The sequence below is a fragment of the Aphelocoma coerulescens genome, chromosome 2 (genome assembly GCF_041296385.1).
Source record: "Aphelocoma coerulescens isolate FSJ_1873_10779 chromosome 2, UR_Acoe_1.0, whole genome shotgun sequence".
In the NCBI taxonomy this organism is placed as follows: Eukaryota; Metazoa; Chordata; class Aves; order Passeriformes; family Corvidae; genus Aphelocoma; species Aphelocoma coerulescens.
Genome location: NC_091015.1, coordinates 101,559,622 through 101,581,604, shown reverse-complemented (window position 1 = coordinate 101,581,604; position 21,983 = coordinate 101,559,622). Strand labels below are relative to the sequence as shown.

At 38.1% G+C, this 21,983-nt stretch overlaps 2 protein-coding genes and 1 long non-coding RNA gene across 6 annotated transcripts in view; 2 read left to right on the top strand and 1 right to left on the bottom strand.

Annotated features, from left to right (window-relative positions):
- TERT (telomerase reverse transcriptase) overlaps positions 1 to 12,873 on the top strand; it is a 36,039-nt gene extending 23,166 nt beyond the window's left edge. Inside the window, exons 11-17 of one of the 3 annotated variants that reach the window (XM_069004200.1) lie at positions 28 to 213; positions 1,401 to 1,527; positions 1,820 to 1,881; positions 3,622 to 3,746; positions 4,095 to 4,232; positions 8,153 to 11,950; positions 12,684 to 12,873. In XM_069004200.1, the coding sequence (XP_068860301.1) occupies positions 28 to 213; positions 1,401 to 1,527; positions 1,820 to 1,881; positions 3,622 to 3,746; positions 4,095 to 4,232; positions 8,153 to 8,256 (742 nt within the window). In that variant the 3' untranslated portion in view covers positions 8,257 to 11,950; positions 12,684 to 12,873. Of the gene's footprint in view, positions 1 to 27; positions 214 to 1,400; positions 1,528 to 1,819; positions 1,882 to 3,621; positions 3,747 to 4,094; positions 4,233 to 8,127; positions 11,951 to 12,683 lie in introns of those variants that run through there. The other 2 variants (XM_069004201.1, XM_069004202.1) reach the window with 2 other exon arrangements.
- Positions 8,842 to 21,983, bottom strand: part of LOC138104891 (sodium-dependent neutral amino acid transporter B(0)AT3-like) — a 27,809-nt gene continuing 14,667 nt past the window's right edge. The window contains exons 6-13 of one of the 2 annotated variants that reach the window (XM_069004204.1): positions 18,967 to 19,079; positions 18,560 to 18,688; positions 17,794 to 17,950; positions 16,308 to 16,512; positions 14,560 to 14,719; positions 13,937 to 14,099; positions 12,682 to 12,909; positions 8,842 to 9,322 (exon numbers count right to left, since the gene is read on the bottom strand). In XM_069004204.1, the coding sequence (XP_068860305.1) occupies positions 12,697 to 12,909; positions 13,937 to 14,099; positions 14,560 to 14,719; positions 16,308 to 16,512; positions 17,794 to 17,950; positions 18,560 to 18,688; positions 18,967 to 19,079 (1,140 nt within the window). In that variant the 3' untranslated portion in view covers positions 8,842 to 9,322; positions 12,682 to 12,696. Of the gene's footprint in view, positions 12,910 to 13,936; positions 14,100 to 14,559; positions 14,720 to 16,307; positions 16,513 to 17,793; positions 17,951 to 18,559; positions 18,689 to 18,966; positions 19,080 to 21,983 lie in introns of both variants that reach the window. The other variant, XM_069004203.1, reaches the window with a different exon arrangement.
- LOC138104893 (uncharacterized) lies at positions 19,086 to 21,787 on the top strand. Its single transcript, XR_011148323.1, has 2 exons — positions 19,086 to 20,915; positions 21,319 to 21,787. It is a non-coding gene; the product is annotated as an uncharacterized lncRNA (long non-coding RNA).

Sequence of the window (21,983 nt, the reverse complement as noted above, 5' to 3'; positions counted from 1 at the left end):
TAGCCTAACTGTTTATATCTGTTTTAGGACTCTAGCAACAGGTATTCCTGAGTACGGCCTTTTAATAAACCCAAATAAGACAGTGGTGAATTTTCCTGTTGATGATATCCCAGGATGTTCCAAATTTAAACAGCTGCCAGATTGTCGTTTGATCCCGTGGTGTGGTTTGTTATTAGATGTAAAAACACTTGAGGTTTACTGCGATTACTCCAGGTAAATAGAGCTGTGTACTCCAGTGTCAGCGTTACAATATCTCGTACATAGTAGGAGAAGCACAAGGGTGTCTTGGGAGTGGTGTAGTTGAATTAACTGCCAAAAAGATGGGGATTCATTTGGTATAGACTAGAGTGACTAGCAATCCTTTCAACATCAGAGGTGTTCCCTCTGGTACACTTCAGATGGGAAAGAATGTGTGGGGAAGAGAACTTCTCTTTAAAGTAGCAACCTTGACCACTTACACAAAACAGTCTGAAGTGGCATAGAACTCAGGACAGGATAAAGTATCCTACTGAAAAGTTCTGTAGACCCTTTACATGGACTACTAGAGATGGCATTAGACATTTGCTAAAGATTGAAAAGAAAACTGTTTAAACTCAAGGATAATATTTCCTGCATTATTGACCATTTTTAGTATAAACAGCCCTTAAGTAAGTGTTTATTAGGAGGAGGTTTTCCACCAATAATATGGTAAAGTTCTTCAGTAGTCTTCCTAAACAGAAAAGTTTGGTCATTTTAGGAAAGGAATTTTTGTGACATGGTTTCCCATAGCAAAGGATCAAAGTCAACAGCCAAAGAGATTTATTTGCTGACTTCTTAAAAGAAACAGTTTATGTTGATAAGCTCCTGGTCTGGGAGATGCTAATCAGAATCAAAAAATATAGAATTTTTTATGTTGGAAAAGACCTTTAAAATCGAGTCAAACCATTAACCCAGCACTGCCAAGTCCACCACAGTGTTTGTTACAAGGCTTTGCTTTTCATAAGCTTGACTTAAGTAGGTGGAAAATCAGTGTTGTTCCAGAAACTAAGGTGGCTTCAAGCCTAAGCCTTCATTGAATGGATCATAGATAAGATGATTGTCACTGGAGTAATAATGTTCTGGCTAGACCATGTGATTAAGAAATACATTTAGTTTGTTTTTAAGGTTATTGATTTGGCTTTTTTTAGCAGGGTGAATTTTTCAGCCCTGAAAAATTATTAGCCCTTAGCTAATACCCTTAATGCCACAGGGCCTAGTCTCCTTCAACTGAATGTAATTGTGGTCATCTTTTAGCTGCTGGCTCATTGATTAGCAGGAAATGTCTGTAACATGGGAGGTTAAATGAGGCTTACTTTACAGAATTTAATTTAGTCTATTAGCTCATGGAGTTTAACTATGTTTTTTTACTTTTTTTTTTCTAGTTATACCTGTACCTCTATCAGATCAAGTCTTTCCTTCAACTCAAGTAGAACAGCTGGGAAAAACATGAAATACAAACTGAGTGCAGTCCTCAAACTGAAATGTCATAGTTTATTTCTTGATTTACAGGTGGGAATCTGAAAATGGATGTTTGGCAATATTGTGATTAGTGATGAAGAACATTAAAGCTGCATTGAGTTCTAACATAAAAAAGTTTATTTTGAGAGGAGATCCACGTAATCTGGAAATGTTGACATCAAATAAAATGTGGAGTCTTCCAGAAGTGATCCTTCACAACATTAACTTAGTTGCATTAAAGAAATCTTTAAAGTTTAGCGTAAAATATTTTTTGTTTAGATGTTCAACAAATCCTATTACAACACTAAAATATTCTCATAGCTCTATTTCTGTTCTGTTCTAGATCAACAGCCTTAGAACAGTTCTCATTAACATCTACAAGATATTTTTACTCCAGGCTTACAGGTAGGTCACTGTTGTCTGAAGTGTCAGTATTTCATTACTCTTTCTTGACACATGGAGGAGCTATGAACTAGAAAAAAGTGTGCCACATAAGTGTGCAGTGTGTGCATCTATATATGTATGATGTGTGCAGCAGTAAATGTCAGTAGTAGGTCAAGTTATTCTTGTTTAAACACTGTTCTTAAGTAATACTGTTAGTTTTAGGATACAGGGATATATTTGATGTGTGTGTTTAAGGGATACTTCACCAAATGGATTTTCAGTGTCTTGGTCTTGACAGCCGACCTCAAGATAACCAGTCTGTTTTGCTTCAGGAGTATGACAAGAAGCCTTATTAACCATTTCATATTTAGATCAGTTAAATGTTAGCCAGTTTATATTTAGAACTTTGTATCTGTTAATATAATATAGAACTTTGACCAGTGTAACTTTAGGTAAAGTGAGGTTTCATTCTACCAAGTTAATTGTAGTTTCTTATTGCCGATAACATTTTAATTGCTCCTTAGCTGGTAGTATCTTGGCATTTGTGAGCTGGTCTTGATCAGCAGAGGAAGTGAATGTTTTGAACAAAGATAAGGGAAAGAAATCAAAACTGATAAGCAAGTTGGATGAAAATACTAAACTCTTTACATTGAAAACGTTGAATGATTTGCTACAGCAAGTAATTGGGTTTTTATTGCTTTGACAGAGAAAATGTGGGAAAAGTCCTTCACTCTTCATGGAAATCAGATGTTACTCTTTTGCTGTGCTCACACTTGTTAGGAAGGGACATTTTAGTTTTATTCTTAAATTCATCTTGGTTCACATTCAAGCTGTATTCTTAGTCCAAGAAGTGTAATTGGGTTTGTGTAGTACAGCACTGGTGTGTCCAGCTCTTAAACTTTTGTGTTGTGGGTGATTTAAGATTTTTCTCTGATAGATATGATCACTTAGTTACTTCTGTTTGGTTTTATGGTCACATTCTAACAATGGCCTTTATATGTTACTTAAAATACTGTCCACCATGATAACTGCGTGTCAGGTTAATTCAGCCAAAACCTGCAATGCAGCATTGTAGTTAGGTTTATCCTTTAAATATTGAAAATGTCACCGTTTTTTAAAGAGATTGCAATGTGCTGGGTTAATTAAAAATCAACACTGTAATTGGCTATATTCAGCATAAGCAGGATTATAATGCCTGAGTCTGAAGGTAAAAAAAAGTCAGTGGTTTTAAAATATTTTCAAACAGGTGTAAGGAAGCATATGATACACCTAATTTCTATAGAGTTGGCTTCCAAGTAGGCAAAGGAGTGAGTATCCTGGTCTGTGGAATAATTTGGAAGTCTATTGTCCTGCATACCTGAACAGAATTTATTGGGGGGGGGGTTGCTTTGTTTTTTCTTCCTTTCACACTCTGTCATGTAGCTGTTCTCTGGTGGCATGGTCTGTTATAAGGAATTGGTGATGATGTGTAGTTTAATTTTCCCTGCACATGACACAGTTGCTGTCCTCAGAAGAGAATTCTGTTACCAAAGCAGATGGCTTCAAGATCTTCTTTCAGCATAAAATTTAGAAACAAACATCATATATGTCTGACATTCCAGGAATGTGTATATATGGGAGAGGTATCATGCAGTGACAGTGTTGATACAGCTAAAGACTGTTGGGTGCTTTTAAATGTTGTATAGTCCCTAAGCTGTGTAGTCATAGTTTCACTTAAAATTGCAAATGACTTTTGATTAAATGGGCTGTTTTTGTGAACAGGTTCCATGCCTGTGTTCTCCAACTTCCGTTCAACCAGCAAGTTAGAAAAAATCCTCATTTCTTCCTAAGGATCATCTCTCAGACTGCATCATGCTGCTACGCTATCCTGAAAACAATAAATGCAGGTAATAGGATGTTAATGGCAATGAAGTAGTGGGTTTGGGTTTTTTTTAGACAAATAACAAATCTTGAATGTGCAGTCCGATGGTGTAATTTTGGGATAAAGATCAGAAATGAATATTGAGAAGTGCATGATAAGAATCATGGTGCATTTTTCTTCTTACAATCTTCAGAAAACTGAGTTTATTTCAGGCACTGGTTTTTAGTTTTTCTGCTGATGTATGAGACTTCATTGACTACACAGGTTTCTAGTAAAAAATCCTGGGGTGATTTTGTAGAAGGAGAGGAGAGATCAGATATACTTCTTAATGCTCATCATTTTCAGTTACATTATTTTCCTTTTCTATCTCTAGGGATTGCTGAAGGTAACAAAGGTGTATCTGGCATATTCCCTATTCAGGTAGCAGAATGGCTCTGCTACCATGCCTTCACTGTCAAACTGTCAAATCACAAAGCTGTTTACAAATGTCTGCTTACACCCTTAAAAGTCTGTAAGTATTCAGCTATTTTTACAATTTTATCTATGGTTAATTGTAATAAAACTTAGAAACTAATGGATTTTTAAGGTTTTCTCATCCTAAAATATTGTTCTCAGATGTACATTAACCATCTTTTCTGATTTTATCCAAATTTACTTAGTATAAGTAGGCAGATTAAAATGTTTCTCAGCACTGCATTTTCTAGAGCCTTTTTCTCACAGGACAATTGATGCTTGACACTCAGTAAGCTTGTGCAGTTCAGAAGGCTTAGTAAGATTGGGGAAATCATGTAAGTATTCTCAGCAGGTGTAACTAAATAAAATATAAATGCTCAAGATTCTATTTTTAAAAAGGTAGATTAACTGGCAACTAAATAAACTCCTCCCACAATTTAAACTCTTACCCAAAAAAGTGTCACATGGGTCACTTGGAAACAGAAGCACTGGCTGTGCTGCAGGTGTACTGTTGTAGAGTTGTGGTATTGGTGTGTCTCGGACACTTCTGTTTGGTGAAAGAAGCTGTCCATGTCCCTCGCCCCTGGGGAGCTCTCTCCTTAAGCAGTTGTGCAGTCTGCCTGCAGGCCAGCCACAGAAATAATAGAATTTTCAGTTTTAAGATATTAGAAGTAGACAGTGAGAGGTTTTCCTGAAGCAGCCAATCCTGTTGATGAATTTAGCTGCGGTGAAGGCCAGACTCTTGATGCTGACTGTGTAATTGGCACTCTGCTTAGGCAGTTTTGTTACACAAGACCAAGAAATTCTTGGGTTTTGTTCCAGAGTAACACCTATTTGATTTGAAATGTGTCATAAGCTTCCTTTGATAGCTTCACTGAGTCCAGTGCCCCAAAAAGAGAGCAGTTCTGCTTTTGGAGGGAAGCATTTCCTTCCCATATCAAAGGCTTGCAGCAACGCCTGAGTACAGAGTCTGATTTTTGGTAGTGCAGTGGGAATGTATGAAGACAACACTTTTACAGGAAACAAACTGATGGCTGGGATTTTACCAGCTGCTTTCTTGAGAGCTATGGACTTTCTGCATGGAGCAAGATTCCAACAGCCTTTCCTTGGGGAGCTCCTTCTCTGAGTTACTCACTGACACCAATCCCAGAGGCCTCAAATCTGCTCACTGCTGCTGAGAAATACCAGGACAGGACTGCTTGCTTCACTTGGAGGGGACAGGGACTGAAGAACTGAGCAGAGGATGCAGTAGACACACCTAGTAGGACAATGGCTTCTCTGGGAGCTGCCTCACTTCTCTAAGATCCATATAGGGCACATTTGAGTTTTCATCTCTAATGCTGGAGGTTTTACTCTTGACATCTTTGACACAATCCAAGCCAAAGCTCCTCCATCCTTCTCTGTGCAAGCTTTGCTGTTTAATCTGACATTACCTGCAGGGTGGAGGCACAGCCTCAGGCAGCTTTATTGCTCAGCAGAATCTCATCTTGCATGGCTGCGTGCATCAGCCGTAAAAGCGGGCTCTACTGTCCACAGAATCACACCACCACAGGTGCCAGGGAAGGAAGATGGGCTGGGAAGTAGAGGTGAAGTTTTGTTAGTTTGAATAGTGGTTGTCACTAGGTTCCTTCTGCTGTACCTGTAGAGCTGCTTGCCTAACTGCAATACTGACCTGAAACTTGCGTGTGGTCCAGGCCTAGCTCTGTGCAGTTTCTAACCCAGGAGGGGAAAGCTGAACCCCTGTCAGTTGGCTTCTCTGGCAGTGAGAATTGCCCTTGAGAAATGGAATAATCTTTCTTCCTAAATTCCTGGGGAAGCCTATTAACGTTGTACTTGCTGAGTATTGTGGAGGGGGAACAGGAGAAGTCCAAAGGTCTGTAGAAAGTCAGTGGTGACGTTCTCTGGAAAAGAGTAATTTTCAGCTATTCTGTCATAAATCTTACCTTTTCTGTGGCAGAACCTGTTCTTCACATCCATAGTGTCAGGACAACCCACTCTTTTTATGTACAGGGTCAAGGTTTTTTTGGCAGTATCTGAGACTTCGAGTACACTGCTGAAAGGTCAAGGCTTTAGAAATCTTTGCTTAACAGCTACCTGAACAATTAGCAGGCTGTGACTTGGTTTTGCTGTGAAACTTTTAAGATGGAAACGTTCACTGTGATTGGTTGACAGCTCGCTGGGGCCCAAGTAATTCAAATGCTGTCTCTCCATTTGTGTATAGCTGCCTGAAATCTTACCTGTACTTCCACTAGCCCTTTTCCACTGGTGCTGCAAGGGTTGATAAAATAATTGTTGGAGCTGTACAAAGACGTCTTGTAGTGACATGTCACATGCATACCCTTGGTGTGAACAGGCATCATTATGTCCCTATCTCCAAGGTCTCTGGTCATAGGTGAAAGCTGTTTTTCAGTCCCTGATTGTACATGGTGTTTATATTTGTATTTTCTTCTAAATGTAGTACAATACTAAGTGTCCTGATCCTTTAGGAACACACTAAAATCCATTTACAGAGATATTGATAGTTTTCTATGCAGTCATACAAGTTAGTTTTGTTTGCCCTGCACCAGACCTAGTCCTGAGCTATGTTACTGTAATCAGAACATCATCTTGTAGAGAAGGTTACTGCAGACCTAAACATTATGTAGAGATATCAGAGCTAGTTTTAAACATTGTATTTTAAGTTTTGTCTTCTGGAAATCAGGTAGCATGTGTGGATGTCAGAGTAGTCATGACAGGGAAGTCACTGACTTTCAGGTGGGATCCTGTGAAGTTAGCTCAGTATCTCTGTATGCTACAGTAATCTGTAGCACAGAGATAAACAAGGCTGGTAAAAGCCCCTGTGTTGACTTAACATCTGCATTTTTTTGTTGTCATTTTGGAGTTTGTATTGGTTACATAAAACCTATTACCTCTGTAAGATCATGTTGTTGACAGGAATTGATATAAATATGTTTTTTTTCTTGTGCCCCTGCACATGCCTTTCCATTACTTTCCATGGGAATCAATATCAAGGTCAGGTTTTGGGGAGGAGGCTCTTCCCATGATTCCCAAACCTATTAAATAACATCAGGGGCTTGTCAGTATGAGTTGTCATCATTCTTCAGAGTTAAGTATTTAAAACACAGTTACTGTTTAACATCCCTCCTATTATTTCCAGCGGGGAAAGGAGCAAGAGTCTTTCCTTATCATGATCAGATAGAAATAAATCATCTGTGTCCTTTCCAAATAGAGGGCAAATGTTTATTGAGCACTTCTGGCTTTCTGCACCATTGACAATTTTGCCGACTCTGTTTAGTGACGGACTTAAACTGTTGCTAGGCTTTTACATGTTCTTCCTAATCTTTAAAAAGTCCTTTTTACTGTCTGTAATTCTGTTGATGGGACATTGTCTTTTAAAGTATCTATGGTTTAATAGAAGGCCTTATTTGGTGGATAAAGTTGTTGAACAAATGGGCTTATACTTTTCAAAATCTAATGAAGTTCTCAAATTGGTACCAAAAAATGCCGCAATAACAGAAAGTAGGAGGAATTTGCTCCTTGATTTTCTTTGTTAGTATTTTCACTTATAATTTTGAACCTTTTTATTTGTTAGCCTGACTTAAGGGTGGAAGAATAGTAGCATATTTTATTAGAGGTATTTTTTAATCCCCATATTCCATAGATTTCAAAATCTAATGAAGTTCTCAAATTGGTACCAAAAAATGCCGCAATAACAGAAAGTAGGAGGAATTTGCTCCTTGATTTTCTTTGTTAGTATTTTCACTTATAATTTTGAACCTTTTTATTTGTTAGCCTGACTTAAGGGTGGAAGAATAGTAGCATATTTTATTAGAGGTATTTTTTAATCCCCATATTCCAGGTGTTTAAACTTTAGTTGGTTTTAGTTAGTATTGATTTCATTACTTCATTAACATTTTCCCTAAATCTGAATTAATGGTTATTTGCAATTGTAGTGAATTGTTTCTGATATGTTGGTAGGTAAGATGCAGCTGATCAGGAAGATCCCAGAGGATACTGTGGCACTACTGGAGGCAGTGACAGACCCGTCTCTTTGTCAAGATTTCAAAGCTATCCTGGACTAACTGATTGAGGTTTATTTCATAATTTTCCCAGGTTTGAAAATAAATCCTCTGTCTGTAGGTGACTTTTCTTTGTAGTTTCTTTTGGTAGAGTGAACCAAAAGCAAGTTCACTCAGAAGTTTTATGTGTTTGTTGCTCAGATACCATGCAAGGACATAAAAAGAGCAGACAGTTCTGTTAATACCGTCTTGTTTGGGTATTTTGTTGGTGGGGTTTTTCTGTAAATTCACAGGTTGTTTGAAGTAATTTACTTGGTTTTGTTCCATGATTCTCATCTTCTTGATGAAGGAATAATTAAACTATGTTCTGTACAAAATTATTTACTTTCTTGTTTCTGTGGGTTGTCTTGAAGGGCATGTTTTGTATGTATGTTTTACTTCTCTGTGTTGCAAACTATTTTATAATAAATTGTCTGGTTAATTGCAATAGCATGTATTTGTTTCCAAGGCCTTTATTTTATAGAAATCTTTAATATGCTGGGTTATGTCATGAAAAACAGTTACCTGCACAGAGCAAATGCATTTCATGGCAAGATGCACAAGCTAGAAATTTTATGCTTTGCAGATCACAACTAATACACACCAAAATTTCACTGTCCAAGGTGCTTATGTTTGGTGCATGTTTTATTTATTTTGACTATTTTGTGATTTTTTAATGCAGTGTTGCACAGAATGATGCTGGTGCATTTATATCTACGAAACAAAAATTCTTTTTTAGATAATATACCGAGTATATTGCTTTTCTATTTGCATATCTTTGGCTCTGTAAAAAGAAAATTTTATCAAGGACATATAGCGAGAGAAAAAGGGAGAATGGCTTTAAAGTGATAGTAAGTTTACATTCAATACAAGGAAGAAATTCTTTACTATGAGGGTGTTGAGATGCTGGAAGAGGTTGCCCAGAGAAGTTGTTGTTGCCTCATCCCTGGCAAATCCTCACCACACAGGGAGTGGTAACACATCTCCTAGAAGTTGATTTCCAGTATTTCAATCTGTCCATTAACATCATAGCTCAAAATGTACAGTCAGTCATACAGGTTTGGGTTTTTTTTCTTTCTGTGAAGTGGCACTGTTAAAATAAAATACATTTTAAAAAAGTCCCAGAACAATTGTTCATACTAGAGATGAAGAACAACCCAGTTGCTCCCCAGCCAGCAGCTCAAGCGTTTAAACACCCCAGTGCCCCACAGTGGTCTGCAGTGGTACCAGATGAGGGAGCACTATCACGGACAACGTTGCATAAGAGAGGCCTGGCAGTGCAGAAAGCTTTGTTGTATGGGATCATGTGGCAGGAAGAGACAGCAAGATGCTCCAACATGAAGAACAGAGGGAATGTAAACTTCACTAATGGCTTGGATATAAGCCCATTTTTATCTATGTGAATATAATCTAGTGATGTGGTCTCAGATGAAGGTGTAATTTTATAAAAATGAATAGTGTCATGCTTGCAATTCTCTGAGCTGATGTTTGCCTTTCCCAACAATTACTGGTTGAGTTATCAATTTTAACCAGTAGCTGCTGTTTTTGAAGGCTGCTTGTAAACAGATACAAATACAATGTAGAAATCACAAGAGAAAACTGTTTCATTTAAAATAAGCTCCCCTCAAAGAGGCAAGTGAGAGTAAAGCTGAAACTGGGTATGTGTTTTAGCAAGTGGAGAAGTTGGGGATTTGAAGAAGGACTGGCACTCTGTACTGGAAACTTGGAGCTGCTACTGTGGCTTATGGTAATTGGAAAAAAATACTGTGAACATGTGTGTAAGGAATAGATGAACCATGGCAAGGGCATACAGTTGTTGCTGTAAAAATAGATGTTTATAATGTTGGGAAAGTAGAAATATTCCATAAAGCTATTTCTGCACAGAACTGTTCTAAAAGAAATAGTGTGATTCACTGTGGTGGTAAAGCAGATTCTACTTAATTGGTAGCAAGGCAGTGTGTTAAACAGCAACTGCTGACAGGAAACGTTTGGGTAGAGTTAATAACTTGAATCTAGAAATATTAAATGAATTGCCTTAGGAGCATTCTGAATCTGTAACGTGGATTTTGAACAATCATTGGACAGCTGGGAAAATTGCAAAAGATTTGAGAGTTGTGGTGAAGGTTAAGGTCTCAGTATTTAAGAGAAGGTGAGGAGAGAGATTGAGAGCTAAACCCCTGAATGTAACTCCCTGCACAACCTGCGCTGCAAGTGTTACAAGGCACTCGGGAAGTTGAGCTTGCTGGAGGGTTTATATGGGCAGGGGGAGAAATGGGGCTGAACATCGTTTTTTAGTTGTCTACAGAGCTGTAAGGAAGGAATTTGACAGAAGCCCCTCTAGGGGAGCTCATACTATCTGGATGCATCCATCAAACACGTCCTTCTCTCCCCACTGTGTCCTTTTGGGAAGGAAATATGGACTGGAAATCTCAAGCTGAGGTAGGTATCAAATTTCACAATGTAGGAAACTGCCTGTGTTCCAAAAGGAAGGTGTTTTTCTTTCTGCATCTGTTTATTTATTGTATTATGATAATTTGGATGTGTCCTTATTTATGGTGCTGTTGCAATGCTCCTTCTGAGGCTTTTTCCTTTAACAGGCAATTGATCTCCTTGTCTTAGGGCTGTGGATTCTGGTTAAGGCTGAACATCACCATGACTGTGTTTGTGTCTTTTACTGATTTACCCCCAAAGAACCCAGGTGGTTCTTGCAGCCTAGACAATTCTAGGAAAGTCTTGTCTGTCAGAACGATATGAGTTCACTGCAGCACATTAGAGCAAAGAAGATTTGACGGAATATGGAGAGAAAAGATTGGGAGAAGAGTGAGCAGAAGGAGAAGGCACTTGGTCTGTACGACTTCAACACATTCAGTTATGTGTTTGCATACACATGCTCCCTCAAGTAACAGAGTCACGCTGTGCAGGAGAAAAATGTATGTATAGGATATCATCTTATTCTTCATGAATAAGAAGGGAAAGATTGTAGCACTAATTTTATTGGAATAAGGCTACAGTTTTGGCATGGAAAGTTTGGTAGAGGTCACATCAGAGGTGCACTGACAACAGAAAAGCAGTGTTCATGCAAGAGTTGCTCAGCACATTTTCTACATGCCTACTTGAGCTAAACAGTAACTTCAGCTTGTGTTTCCCTGCCATCATTTGTAGTTACTGGAGCTGAAAATTGTCCTCCCTCAGAGTCCTGTCCTGGGCTGAACTGCATGTCCAGTGATCCATAATGTCTCCCTTGTGGTGAATGGAAAGGATGGCTCAAAAGTCAAGTCAGGATACCATGACAGTGACTAAGGATGGATTTATAGACTTGAAAGTCTTTTATATGTAGTTTAATTATTTTCTCAGCTTGTGCACGTAGTAGTTGGATGTGTTTTTGTTTAAGAGCAGAACTCTGACCAACTACTTAAACCTGCTGCATGTAGTTGCCTGTATGACTTTCATGAACATTTAGCTATCTGTAGTCAGAAACATGAAGTGTATGCTTTAGTTAGTTAAAAATTGTTATTTATGTATTTACAGCTTTTTAACCCTAATCCTTTCTTTTCCTTGACTCAATTATTCAGCCTGAAGGCTTTGTCATGCTTTATCTTCACATACTTTCCCTATATTTTTTCAGAGGCCTCAAGTATCTTGACAGGAGGAATCCTCATCTCCCATCACTACAGAGTGGCCAGGATCTGCAGCCAAGTACAGGAAATCCTGGTTTTCAGTAAGGATTGATTTCATTGTCATGTTCTGTAAGGTTGCAGATCACTGAAAGGCTGCCATACATCTCCACTTTTGTTATGCCATTCAGCTATTGTGTTCAGTATGAGAAATTAGGGGGAAAAAATGGGGACTTTTTTTTTTTTTAACACAGTATTTTCTTCTACAATAAATTCTGGAATCTACTAAGATGAAAAGATTTGTGCTCAATTAGAATTAATTAATTGCTCAAATTTACTTAAGATACATTCTTTTACCTGCTGATGCTTTATCTTTTTTCCTTGCAATGCTTGAGAATATGAAATAATCACAAAATGACTGCTGCTTAAGTGTGTATAGGGGTTTACAAAAATTAGAGTGTAGTGGGAAAGAGGAGTCCTTATTCTTAGAGAGCTTCCATTCTGCATCTCTCAGAGCAGGGAGGCAGGGCAGTGAATGAAACTGTAGGTTCTTGCATTCCAATTTGTGTCGCTGATCCTTAGGAACAGACTGGGTTTTTTAAAAGTGAAGGAAGACAGAAGGCAGCAGCAATACTTAAGAGGCTTTCCAAGTTTAAATTCTGGCTGGAGAGATACATGAAGCTGAGAAATTGATAGAAGTTAAGGGAAACACAACAGCATTGTTTATAGAGTGTAGTGATTGCTGTAAGCGTATGAATTGTGTATACTAGGTTGGTTGAATGATACTAAATAATAGCTAATAATGTCTAACAAAGGCTGTCTTATTTTTACTTACAGATACAATGGATATTTATTCTTTTGGATGAGAAAAGTTGCTGTTAGCCCCCTGACATGAAAACACTTCTGGTGATACAAAGCTTGGGTCCTTGCTCTTTCGCTTTTGTTTGACCAGATGAAAGAGTGCTACCAGAGGTACACACACACAAGGAAGGGCAGCCAACAGCACACAGATGGCCTGTACCCAAGGTGGATAAACCTTCTCTTCTTTCCTGGGGAAGCCTTCCTGTGGAGATAAAAAAAGCAAGCAAAAGAAATAGTTGGTAGGTATACTTAGATTTGGCTAAGATTGCTATTTTCTTACACTGTTTAAGTAAGGGTAACAAAAGTTTTACTCTCAGTCTACAGTAGCATTCAGTAGCTGTGTCCTCTGCAAACCTTTCTTGTGGGTCTAGAGACAGCTGTAAATGTTTTACAGTTTCAAGGATGTGTAGCTGGAATTGTGACACATTCCTGGGGATATGGGGATTGCCCAAAGTGTTATCAAACCTTCACCCTCTCTTGGTTAAACTGTGTTCTTCCTTGTTGTACTTAAAGCTTACCTGGTTTCAGCAATTACTGAGCATGTTCTTTGTCAAATAGGGAAGATATATATCAGAGATTTTGAGGGAATGATGATAAAGCAATTTCTGCAAGTCTGTGGCTGAGTTTATTTGTGATGATAGATACTTGATGGCATTTGTGGGAGACACTGCTGCTGTGTAATCCTCATATAGTTTTAAGACCAGAATGATCTTCAAACCCCTACACAGGGTGTATTTGAGAGGGAATCAAAGAAACTGCAATTGATGTGAGACAGTGACATCCAGATCAAATGTTCTCAGCATGGACATGCCTTTGTTGCTGAATTAACCAACATTTTTCTCAGACGCTGCCTTCCTCCCTCCCTGTCTGACTGTCAAAAGTACACCAGGGTCCCAGTGATACTGGTCTAAAGCTCTGCTCAGGCACTTGTTCTGCCTGTGAACCCCCTGTAGGTATGCAATGTCTGTGACACATTTCACTTCAACACTTCTGAGCATCACACACATCTGTAAGAAATACGGAGCATGGAATATGTGGGACGCCTCGAGAAGAGACAGTTTTATTATGTGTAACCTCTTTGCACACCTGAGCCTTCTCATTCTGAGCACTACATCACTTCAGACTGCATTCTAAGCAGTAGATAACAATGATCTTAAAGGATCTGGTAAGGGAGGAAAATAGGTAATTCTTGCTTTTATTAGAAGTCCTGAAAATATTTGAGAACATACATATTTAGGGTTCCAGGCTGTGTAGCTTGGAGGCTTCTGCATCTGAAGAGCAACAAAGGCCATGAAGACAGTTAGCAGGAGCAGAGGGCTAATAAACCTCCATGTGATGTGCCAGTAGAGATTCAGTTTTCGTCCAGTCATCCATTCCACATCTTCACTGAACCTTGTAAAAGAAGGCACATTTATGATAATGTCATATCTAAAGTAGTAACAGTTTCCTTTTTTTATCATTTTCTGTAAGATAGAAACCAGCACTGTTAAATCTTTTCTATTCCATACCATTCTTTAATAACTTACTACTCGCTTGAGTAAATAATAATATCATTCAAGTAGGTCTTTATTGATCCATACCAGAGATGAATGACCAATTTACATTGTCAGTTTAATTAACTGAGCACCTATTCTAAGGTTTTTAAGCATAAATAAATGATGATAATATTGCAGTAGTACTGTAAACTATTCAGATAGTTAAAAGACAAAATTGCCAAGGAAACAAACATAGCATGATAGGAAAAAGTCTCAGTTAACCAGCACCAAATCAAATCAGGTCAGGGGCAAAATTACTGCAACCTGAGTTGCATTTATGTCTTAAGAGAAAAAAATTCCATAACTTTCCAACATACCTTTTAATTTTATAGATGTATGCAACTCCAGTCACTTCAAAGAAAGCAATGACTAGAAGAGGCACTGAGCCTGCGTATCTGTCAAAAATGTCAATCCAGTAACTCCCTGAACCCAGTGTAAAACACAGAGCAATGAGGAAGCTAATTAGACATATTATACCTGAAGGAAAAAAGACATCTTTGTTACTGGAGTACTGAACTTGGTAGGTTTATTTTTGTTCTAATTTGCTGTATTCTTGTTCTAATAATATTCATTCCCTCTCCCTCTATGGTGTTACAACAAGCTGTTTTCTCCTTAGAGGAGTTAATACCACTTCCCAAACTCAGTTTTCCCCTGTGTGTTGGCCAAGAGGCGCCACTGTTGCAGGAGGAAGGCATTCATGTGACTCGGAGCATCCTTCAGTTGTTCCTGCTTCCTTCCATCAGACAGCCTGGGCTGCGCTGTGCTGTGCTGTGTCCCAGTGTTAATTTTTGACTGATGTAGTGAGTTTCAAGTGCATCATTTCTGTGCAGCCATAGGCTTAAAGCACAGGCAGGTGGCACCTTGGAAGTGTAATGACTCCCTGGATTTCTGCCCCCGTTTCCTCAAAGAGCCCAGAGCTACAAATATGTGTGTCCCTTATGTTCCAGCATGTATCATTTGGGTTTCAGCACACTTCAGCCAGTTCCCCTTTAGCTAAGATTTAGATCTGGGGTAATTGAGAGAAAAAGTGGAGAGGAAAGAATGGAATAAAGGTATTGCTGGACACATACATGGACTTTGTCTGTAAAATTGATTCATTTGTATGTCTTTCTAATGTGTTGCTAATTGCTTCTAACTCTGAGATGGCCTTTGGTTCATTTTTGTAAAATGTTGGCTCCAGACTTGGGTTTTTTTTTTAAAGTTCACAATTGGAAGATCAATTTAAAAATAATATTGATACCTCATGAAGTTGGGAATAAGTTTGTTTCTACATGAAAATTTGTAAAATTAGGGATGCAATTTAGATGCCACAGGAAGACTCTACAAAAGGCACAACAGCAATATTTCCCATAAGGATTTAAAAGGGCACATTGCAGAAATATTAATCCATTACTTGCAACTGCCAGAGATTTTTCTGGGCCAGTTTCATGGTAGGATCTCTCAGACTCTCATCAAGCCTGGTTTTTAAGGAGCAGGTTTCATTCAGTAACTGTCTCTGGTTGAAAAGATTCCAGTTTTGGTGCCAGAACAGGATTGTACACCTTCATCCCTCATTTTTCAAGTGGTAATTTTCTACTTGGTCATGTTCACAGTAAATGTGAAACTGTAGCAGCATAAACCTGGATGAAATAGGGGTGAATGACCCCTCTTACAGTGGTAAGTTTAAGTGCAGGTGGTTATGGCAGCTGATGTCACTGGGTGCCTTAAAGTGATTTGTATCAGTGTCAAAGGCTTAAGGGAAGACTGATGTCTGCAAAATCTAAGAGTGAACTTGACTCCAGGACTAGCAATTTAACAAGCTTTCTCAGTCTGAAACTGCTTGATTTGCAATCTAATAAAAATGGCAAAGGCAATATAATATTGTCACCTGACAGCTTCTGCCATAACTGCTACCTCATCTCTCAGCTTATCTTCTGCAAACACAATCCACTGCCCTTACTTACACTGTGAGATTAAGCTGAATTAACACTACAAATTATTAATTCCTCTATGATACTAATTAAGCAGTTAGTAGTTTGTGCATCTATAAGGAAGCCAGTTTCTTTAAACAAAGCAAATACCTTACCAGATAATAGCTCTTTTGGTGCTGATTTAGGTATAATTCGAAGCTCTAGAAGAGGAGTAAAGACACCCTCAATGTTTCCAAACATGGAAGAAAGGCCCAAACTGAACAACATGATGAAAAACAGGATGGCCCAGGCCTGGGAGCCTGGCATGAGGATGATAGCTTGAGTGAAAACAATGAAAGCCAAGCCAGTTCCTGAGACACTCTGCAGAATTCACAAACAGATAAAAATACACATTACAATGTCTTTTCTTGTGTATAAAGTAATTATAACACACAGCTGTCCTTCTCTGCAGTCAAGGGTGCCTGGGGCCTCTGTGGCAGCCAGCAGTTGAGAAAATGGGCAGTGGGGAGTTTGATTTTAAATATTCTACTAGAGATATCTAGGCTATCACAGAGCAGAATTTTAGCCTGCACAGAGCGATGGGTCCACAGTAAAGCAGATCAGAATGGTGTGATTGTAATAGCAGTTGTTTTGCTAATGCCATCTTAAGTGTGTTTTTTAAAAATCTATGGTGTAGTAGCTGCTGGAAAGAAAGAGGTGTAAATAAGAATATGGTTACCACTCTTAACACCAAGACAATTGGTGAATCATTGATCTCAAAACCCCCCATAACTGCCAAGGCAGAAAAGACTAATAGGGAAAAAGCCACTTTCAACCAAATTTCTTTTGATTTAGTCTCCCAAGGACAAGGATATTTAAATGTAAGCATTGAAAAATGATAATGTTGCTATAATTTGGAAGTAAAATATTTCAAGCTGTAAATGAGAGATGGGTGTCTTCAGAAGAAGTGAGGCAAAAGAAACTAACTTGTGCCAGGGCTGGAATGTTGTCCTTGGATTTCTCCATCATGTGAGTAAAATAGCCTACTTTACCATCATTGTGCGTTAAGCGTGTTGTGCATTAGCACACTCTGACTGCTCCAAACAGGATCACTGGAGCAAGTGGAATGAGGTAGGACAAGTAAACAGAGAAGAAACAGCTGTGTTTAGTGGTAGGGAAAATGACTTAGGAAGGTTGGAAAATAAGGAGAGGAAGAAGATTGTGATGTATTTTGGTGGCGAACAGTGTACATTGTAATAGGTTTTTTGATACTTTCCTAAATACAGATTTAGGAGATTCCTGTTCAGCCTCCATTTTTTTATCATCTTTCATCTAGATGTGTTCCTCCTATTAGGTTTATTTCTGTAAATCAAACTAGGACTGAATCTAGTGTCCATGGTAGACTTCTGGTGGGAGCACCCTTGAAGATAAGTTTTGTGATAATAATATGGAATTTTGTTTGCCATAACAGACAGTTACACTTGCAGGCTATCCTACAGCAGTACTGTTATTTCAAATGTTGAAAAGTTGATTTGTTGCATGATTATGTGTAATATATCATTGCATGTAGAACAGAGTACATGTACTTATAAGAAAAAGGAAGATACCAATCCTTCTGCATAACTTTGTTTAAAGATTACCTGTTGAAAGCACTTATGGTACCTGATCAAGAAATTGTTGAAGATTACAGCTTTTCAGTTTGAGTCCAGCAATTTTTTCTGGATATGATGAATTCAGAAAACTAATCCAGGATGTATAGTTCTGTCGCATGATGCTTTCTTCTGGAAGATCAAATTCATTGATGATACTGATAATGTTCCTGCCAGAGAAGCCAGCATATCATTAGTTTAAAAGCTTGCAGATGATGTGGCTGGAAAAGCTATGCCATGTATTCAGATGTTACTCAAAAGTTGTGTTTACTTTCTGTGCTGCTATTTACAGTGTAAGGGAAAATATTAATTGACAGCTTATATATAAAATAGTAGAAAATATTCAGACTATTTAATGTTGTCCCTTTCAGACAAAAACTCCAAGTCCTTTATGCAGATGCAGTCTCTAAAACATTTTTGTTTTATCAGGTCTCCAGACCATTTCCACTACTTATATTAATATAACTTAGTGAATCTGGTGAAATAGAATAAGGTGGTGGTTTTTTACTACTTCTAATGTTAACCTGAGCGTAAGGTGAAAACCTTGATGCACTACTTAGAATGGGTTGTTTTATAATTTGTCTTCCTTCTTACAAATGACCATCCTTGACTCAGTGCCATAGTACTTTATATTTTTACATTAAACTTCTCCATACAGATGCTTTTCCTTTCTAAAGAAAATAAATCTTCTAAATGCATGTTTTTCAAATAACACATTATCACATTATCTATTTAGGCATTGAAACCACAGTATAACTTTGGGAACACAACTTTCTCACCTGTCCAAGCAGTCCCAGTAGGCTGTGGTTGCTTTAAACCCCAAAACAGAAAAGACTGGGATGGAAGCATAGAGGGATGTCATGCTGTTCACAATTGCTACTGTCACAGCATCCTTTTCACAGTCATTTCTAGAGATAGCATTCAAACAAGTGAAGTGATTAAAAAAGGTAGGTTTTTTATCTGTGATTCAGTTATTTCTGCAAAGTTGTTTGTTTTTTTTTTAATTTCTTCTCTCCCTCCTTCCCCTCCCCCCTTCTGTTAGAAAATCTACTGCACCTTCTAGAAAGACAGATCCTTCTCTAAAGATCCTTTAGAAAAATTAAGGAAATAGTTTTGAAAATTTAAAGAAATTGCACAAAATGCAGCAAGAATTTAGCCAGCTTATAAAAGTTGTAGTTCTGCTTACTTTGTTGGATTGTAGCTCGCGAATGCAATAAGCCCTCCAAAAGCCAAAGAGAGAGAGAAAAAAATCTGTGTAGCTGCATCAAGCCATACACGGGGATTTTTCAAAGTGTTCAGCTGAAATAATCGGAAAAAACGCATGTATTAGGCTTAAACTAAAACTTCATTTTTCTCTTGCAATTCTTACAGCTCATCTCTTATTTCACTTCTGAAATTTTGAGCTGTGTTGCCATCTAAATACTCTGAAATGGAAATAGGTACTAAACAGGTCAGTAAAACAGGTGTTTTCAAGGATGTCGAGGCTATTTAAATGTGTGCAACAATTACAGAATCTTTTTTATTGTACACCTTTTCTGTCTGATGATAAAAATGTGGTTCTAAATGAGAGACACTAAGAACACAATAGGGACAATACATTACATTCTTCCTCAATTTCTTTCTTTTATTTAACTCACATACTTGGTGTAGCCTACAGTTAAAGCATATTATCTTCCTAAAGCTATATAAACAAATACTAAACCTTAATTGTTTTAAGACAGAAAGTGATTCTATAGCTTTTCAAATTTGCTTAAAAAATAATTCAATAAAAACAACTAAAAGCCCAAGCAGACAAGAAGAGAAGTCTCATTAGAACAGCATCTGAGATTCAAAGTGCTGTGAAAACAGCAATAAAAGATAAAAGGGCAACATAGGAAATACAAGGAAAAAGGAGAAACTGACAGTGAAATTTGAATTTTGATGTAAGTACAATGTGATAAAGGAGGTTAAAAAGCAATGATTGTTGGATTACAGAGAATGTTAAGCAGTTTTAAATAGCTGCACTAAGTAATCTTGCCACTGAAATCAATAAAAAAGAGATAAAAAATAATGCGCAAAATGTAAATGCGATCAATAAATATTACTTTCCTGCAGAAACGATAAAGTGATGTGTTATATTCATACCCTACCAGTTGAATTTCTTTCTGATCCATTATCAAGGAGGGGGAATAGAAATGTTGAGTGTTTTAAAAGCCACATAGTTCAAAAGTGATACTGGGGCTGTAGAGTATTTCACTTTGTTTTACAACAGTCTGAGTCAAATCTGCATCCGAGCCATACAGGATGACTTGTGTGTTTTGTGTCTGTGTGCCTGTGCTAGTGATGCTAGTCCATAACTGGGAACATCTGTAGGAGTGAGAGGCACATATCCCAAAAGACCACTCATAGCATTTTGGGTTTCTCTGAAGCTGGCCTGAGCTTGAAGAGCAAGAATAATGGGTCCACCTCAGTGTGGATGGATGCAGGCAATCCCACTACTGCAGGCGCTCTCTCCACAGGGATTACCAGTGTTTGACCCCAGCAGAACTGGCGTCACCTTTTTGTACAACACAACACAGCAAGCAGATACATGGAAGCATTGCTGGCTGAAATGCTTCAGCAAAGGCAAACCCTTCTAGAGGTTTGTTTTGAAAGATCACATTAAAGCCCTCAAAGACCAGAGTGCTCACTTGCCAGGACCTTGTGCAGGTGCTGTTGCGGTGCAGAAATTTTTCATTCACATGGCTGTGTGGCCTTCACACTTTGATTAAGTGCTGCCAAGTCAGGTGGTGCTGACACATGTGTCTCCTTAAAGTCTGGCTTTCTGACTGGGGAACCTTGGCAAATGAGTCTGGAGGTAGTTTAGACTGGTACTAGGTAGAGTGCATTTATTGGCTCCAAAAGATACAAATCAACCCCCAAACTTGAAAAGATGATGGGCGTGCAAGCATGTCATGGCAATGTCATTATCTGGTCTTCAGCAAATTATTTTTATATTTTATTTTATATTCATATGGCATGCAGATTTTATAAGCATATCTTCAGAAGAAAAAATGTGCTGATGCCAGAAACATGTGGATGAAGATATACAGTCAGTGTTAATGAATGAACAGGGGAGTAAGGAGGAAAGGAAGTATAATTGCTCCCTCATGAGTGGTAAGGTGTTTGATTTCTTGAATATGTGAAACACAGAAACAGAATTAAAAATTACTGGGGTCCCTGTGATGTGTAATTTTGGTGTAAAAACACCTAATGCTTTTGTCATAAGCAAGTGGCCAACACGCAATACTGCACTTAAGGTAGTGTTTTTGTTCTCCTTAATACCAGAAACAATATGGACAGACCAGGTACCTTGAAAGGTGCTTTAAGTGTCCATGTACAGTAATATATCATAACTGCAAAAGAGGGGAAAGTTACAAATTGTCTCTGTTAATAGAGGATTTTAGGCCTGTGCTGCCTTTTTTTTTCTTGGCCATTCTCACTGCTTGTTAAATAGCTGCTGAGTTCTGGGCACAGGCAGCAGTTGCCTAACCAAGTTCTTGGAATTGTGTTTTGACAGGGAACCCCCAAATATTTATGGTCTCTGAAGCTCTTTCAAATGTGAAAGAGACTGGAGAAGGAGACATTTGTATTCCTTGGATGACACAGGTGTCCACTGAAGCTGAACCATGCAGACTGTTGCTGATGTTTGTTGGAACCTCTTTTCTGCTGTCTCTGGTTATTTACTTTTCCAAAAACCTTTCCAAAAGTCTGTTCCAGCTCCTCTGTGGCATCATCATTGTAGAACTTCTGCTTTCCCCTCAGGTGTCACTTCAGGATTTTTTTTGTTTTCTTGGCAGCTTCATTTTCCAAGTAACCAAGAATTTTGAGAAGGTGAGTAAATCATCAGACTTCTCTACATCTGAAAGTCAATGAAAAGAAGTAGTCATTATTTGGCCTAAGATTTAGGGTGTGAAAGTGTGTTAGATGGCAAAAGCTGATTATATAATTCTGCATGAAAATAAAACCATCGCCTTGCATAATTAAAATTTGTATTCATGCTATTATTACTTGTGGTACTTATTAACAAGAACTAAAATACAAACTTGGAAAGTGAAAAAACTTAAAAAATTATGGTTTAGAAAAAAAAAATTAAATTCAGTTGGGTGATTATGATGTTGAAACTGGATGAGATGGTACTTTTTGTGCAAGATAGTACTTTCTTTCACAGATTTTCAAAAGCAA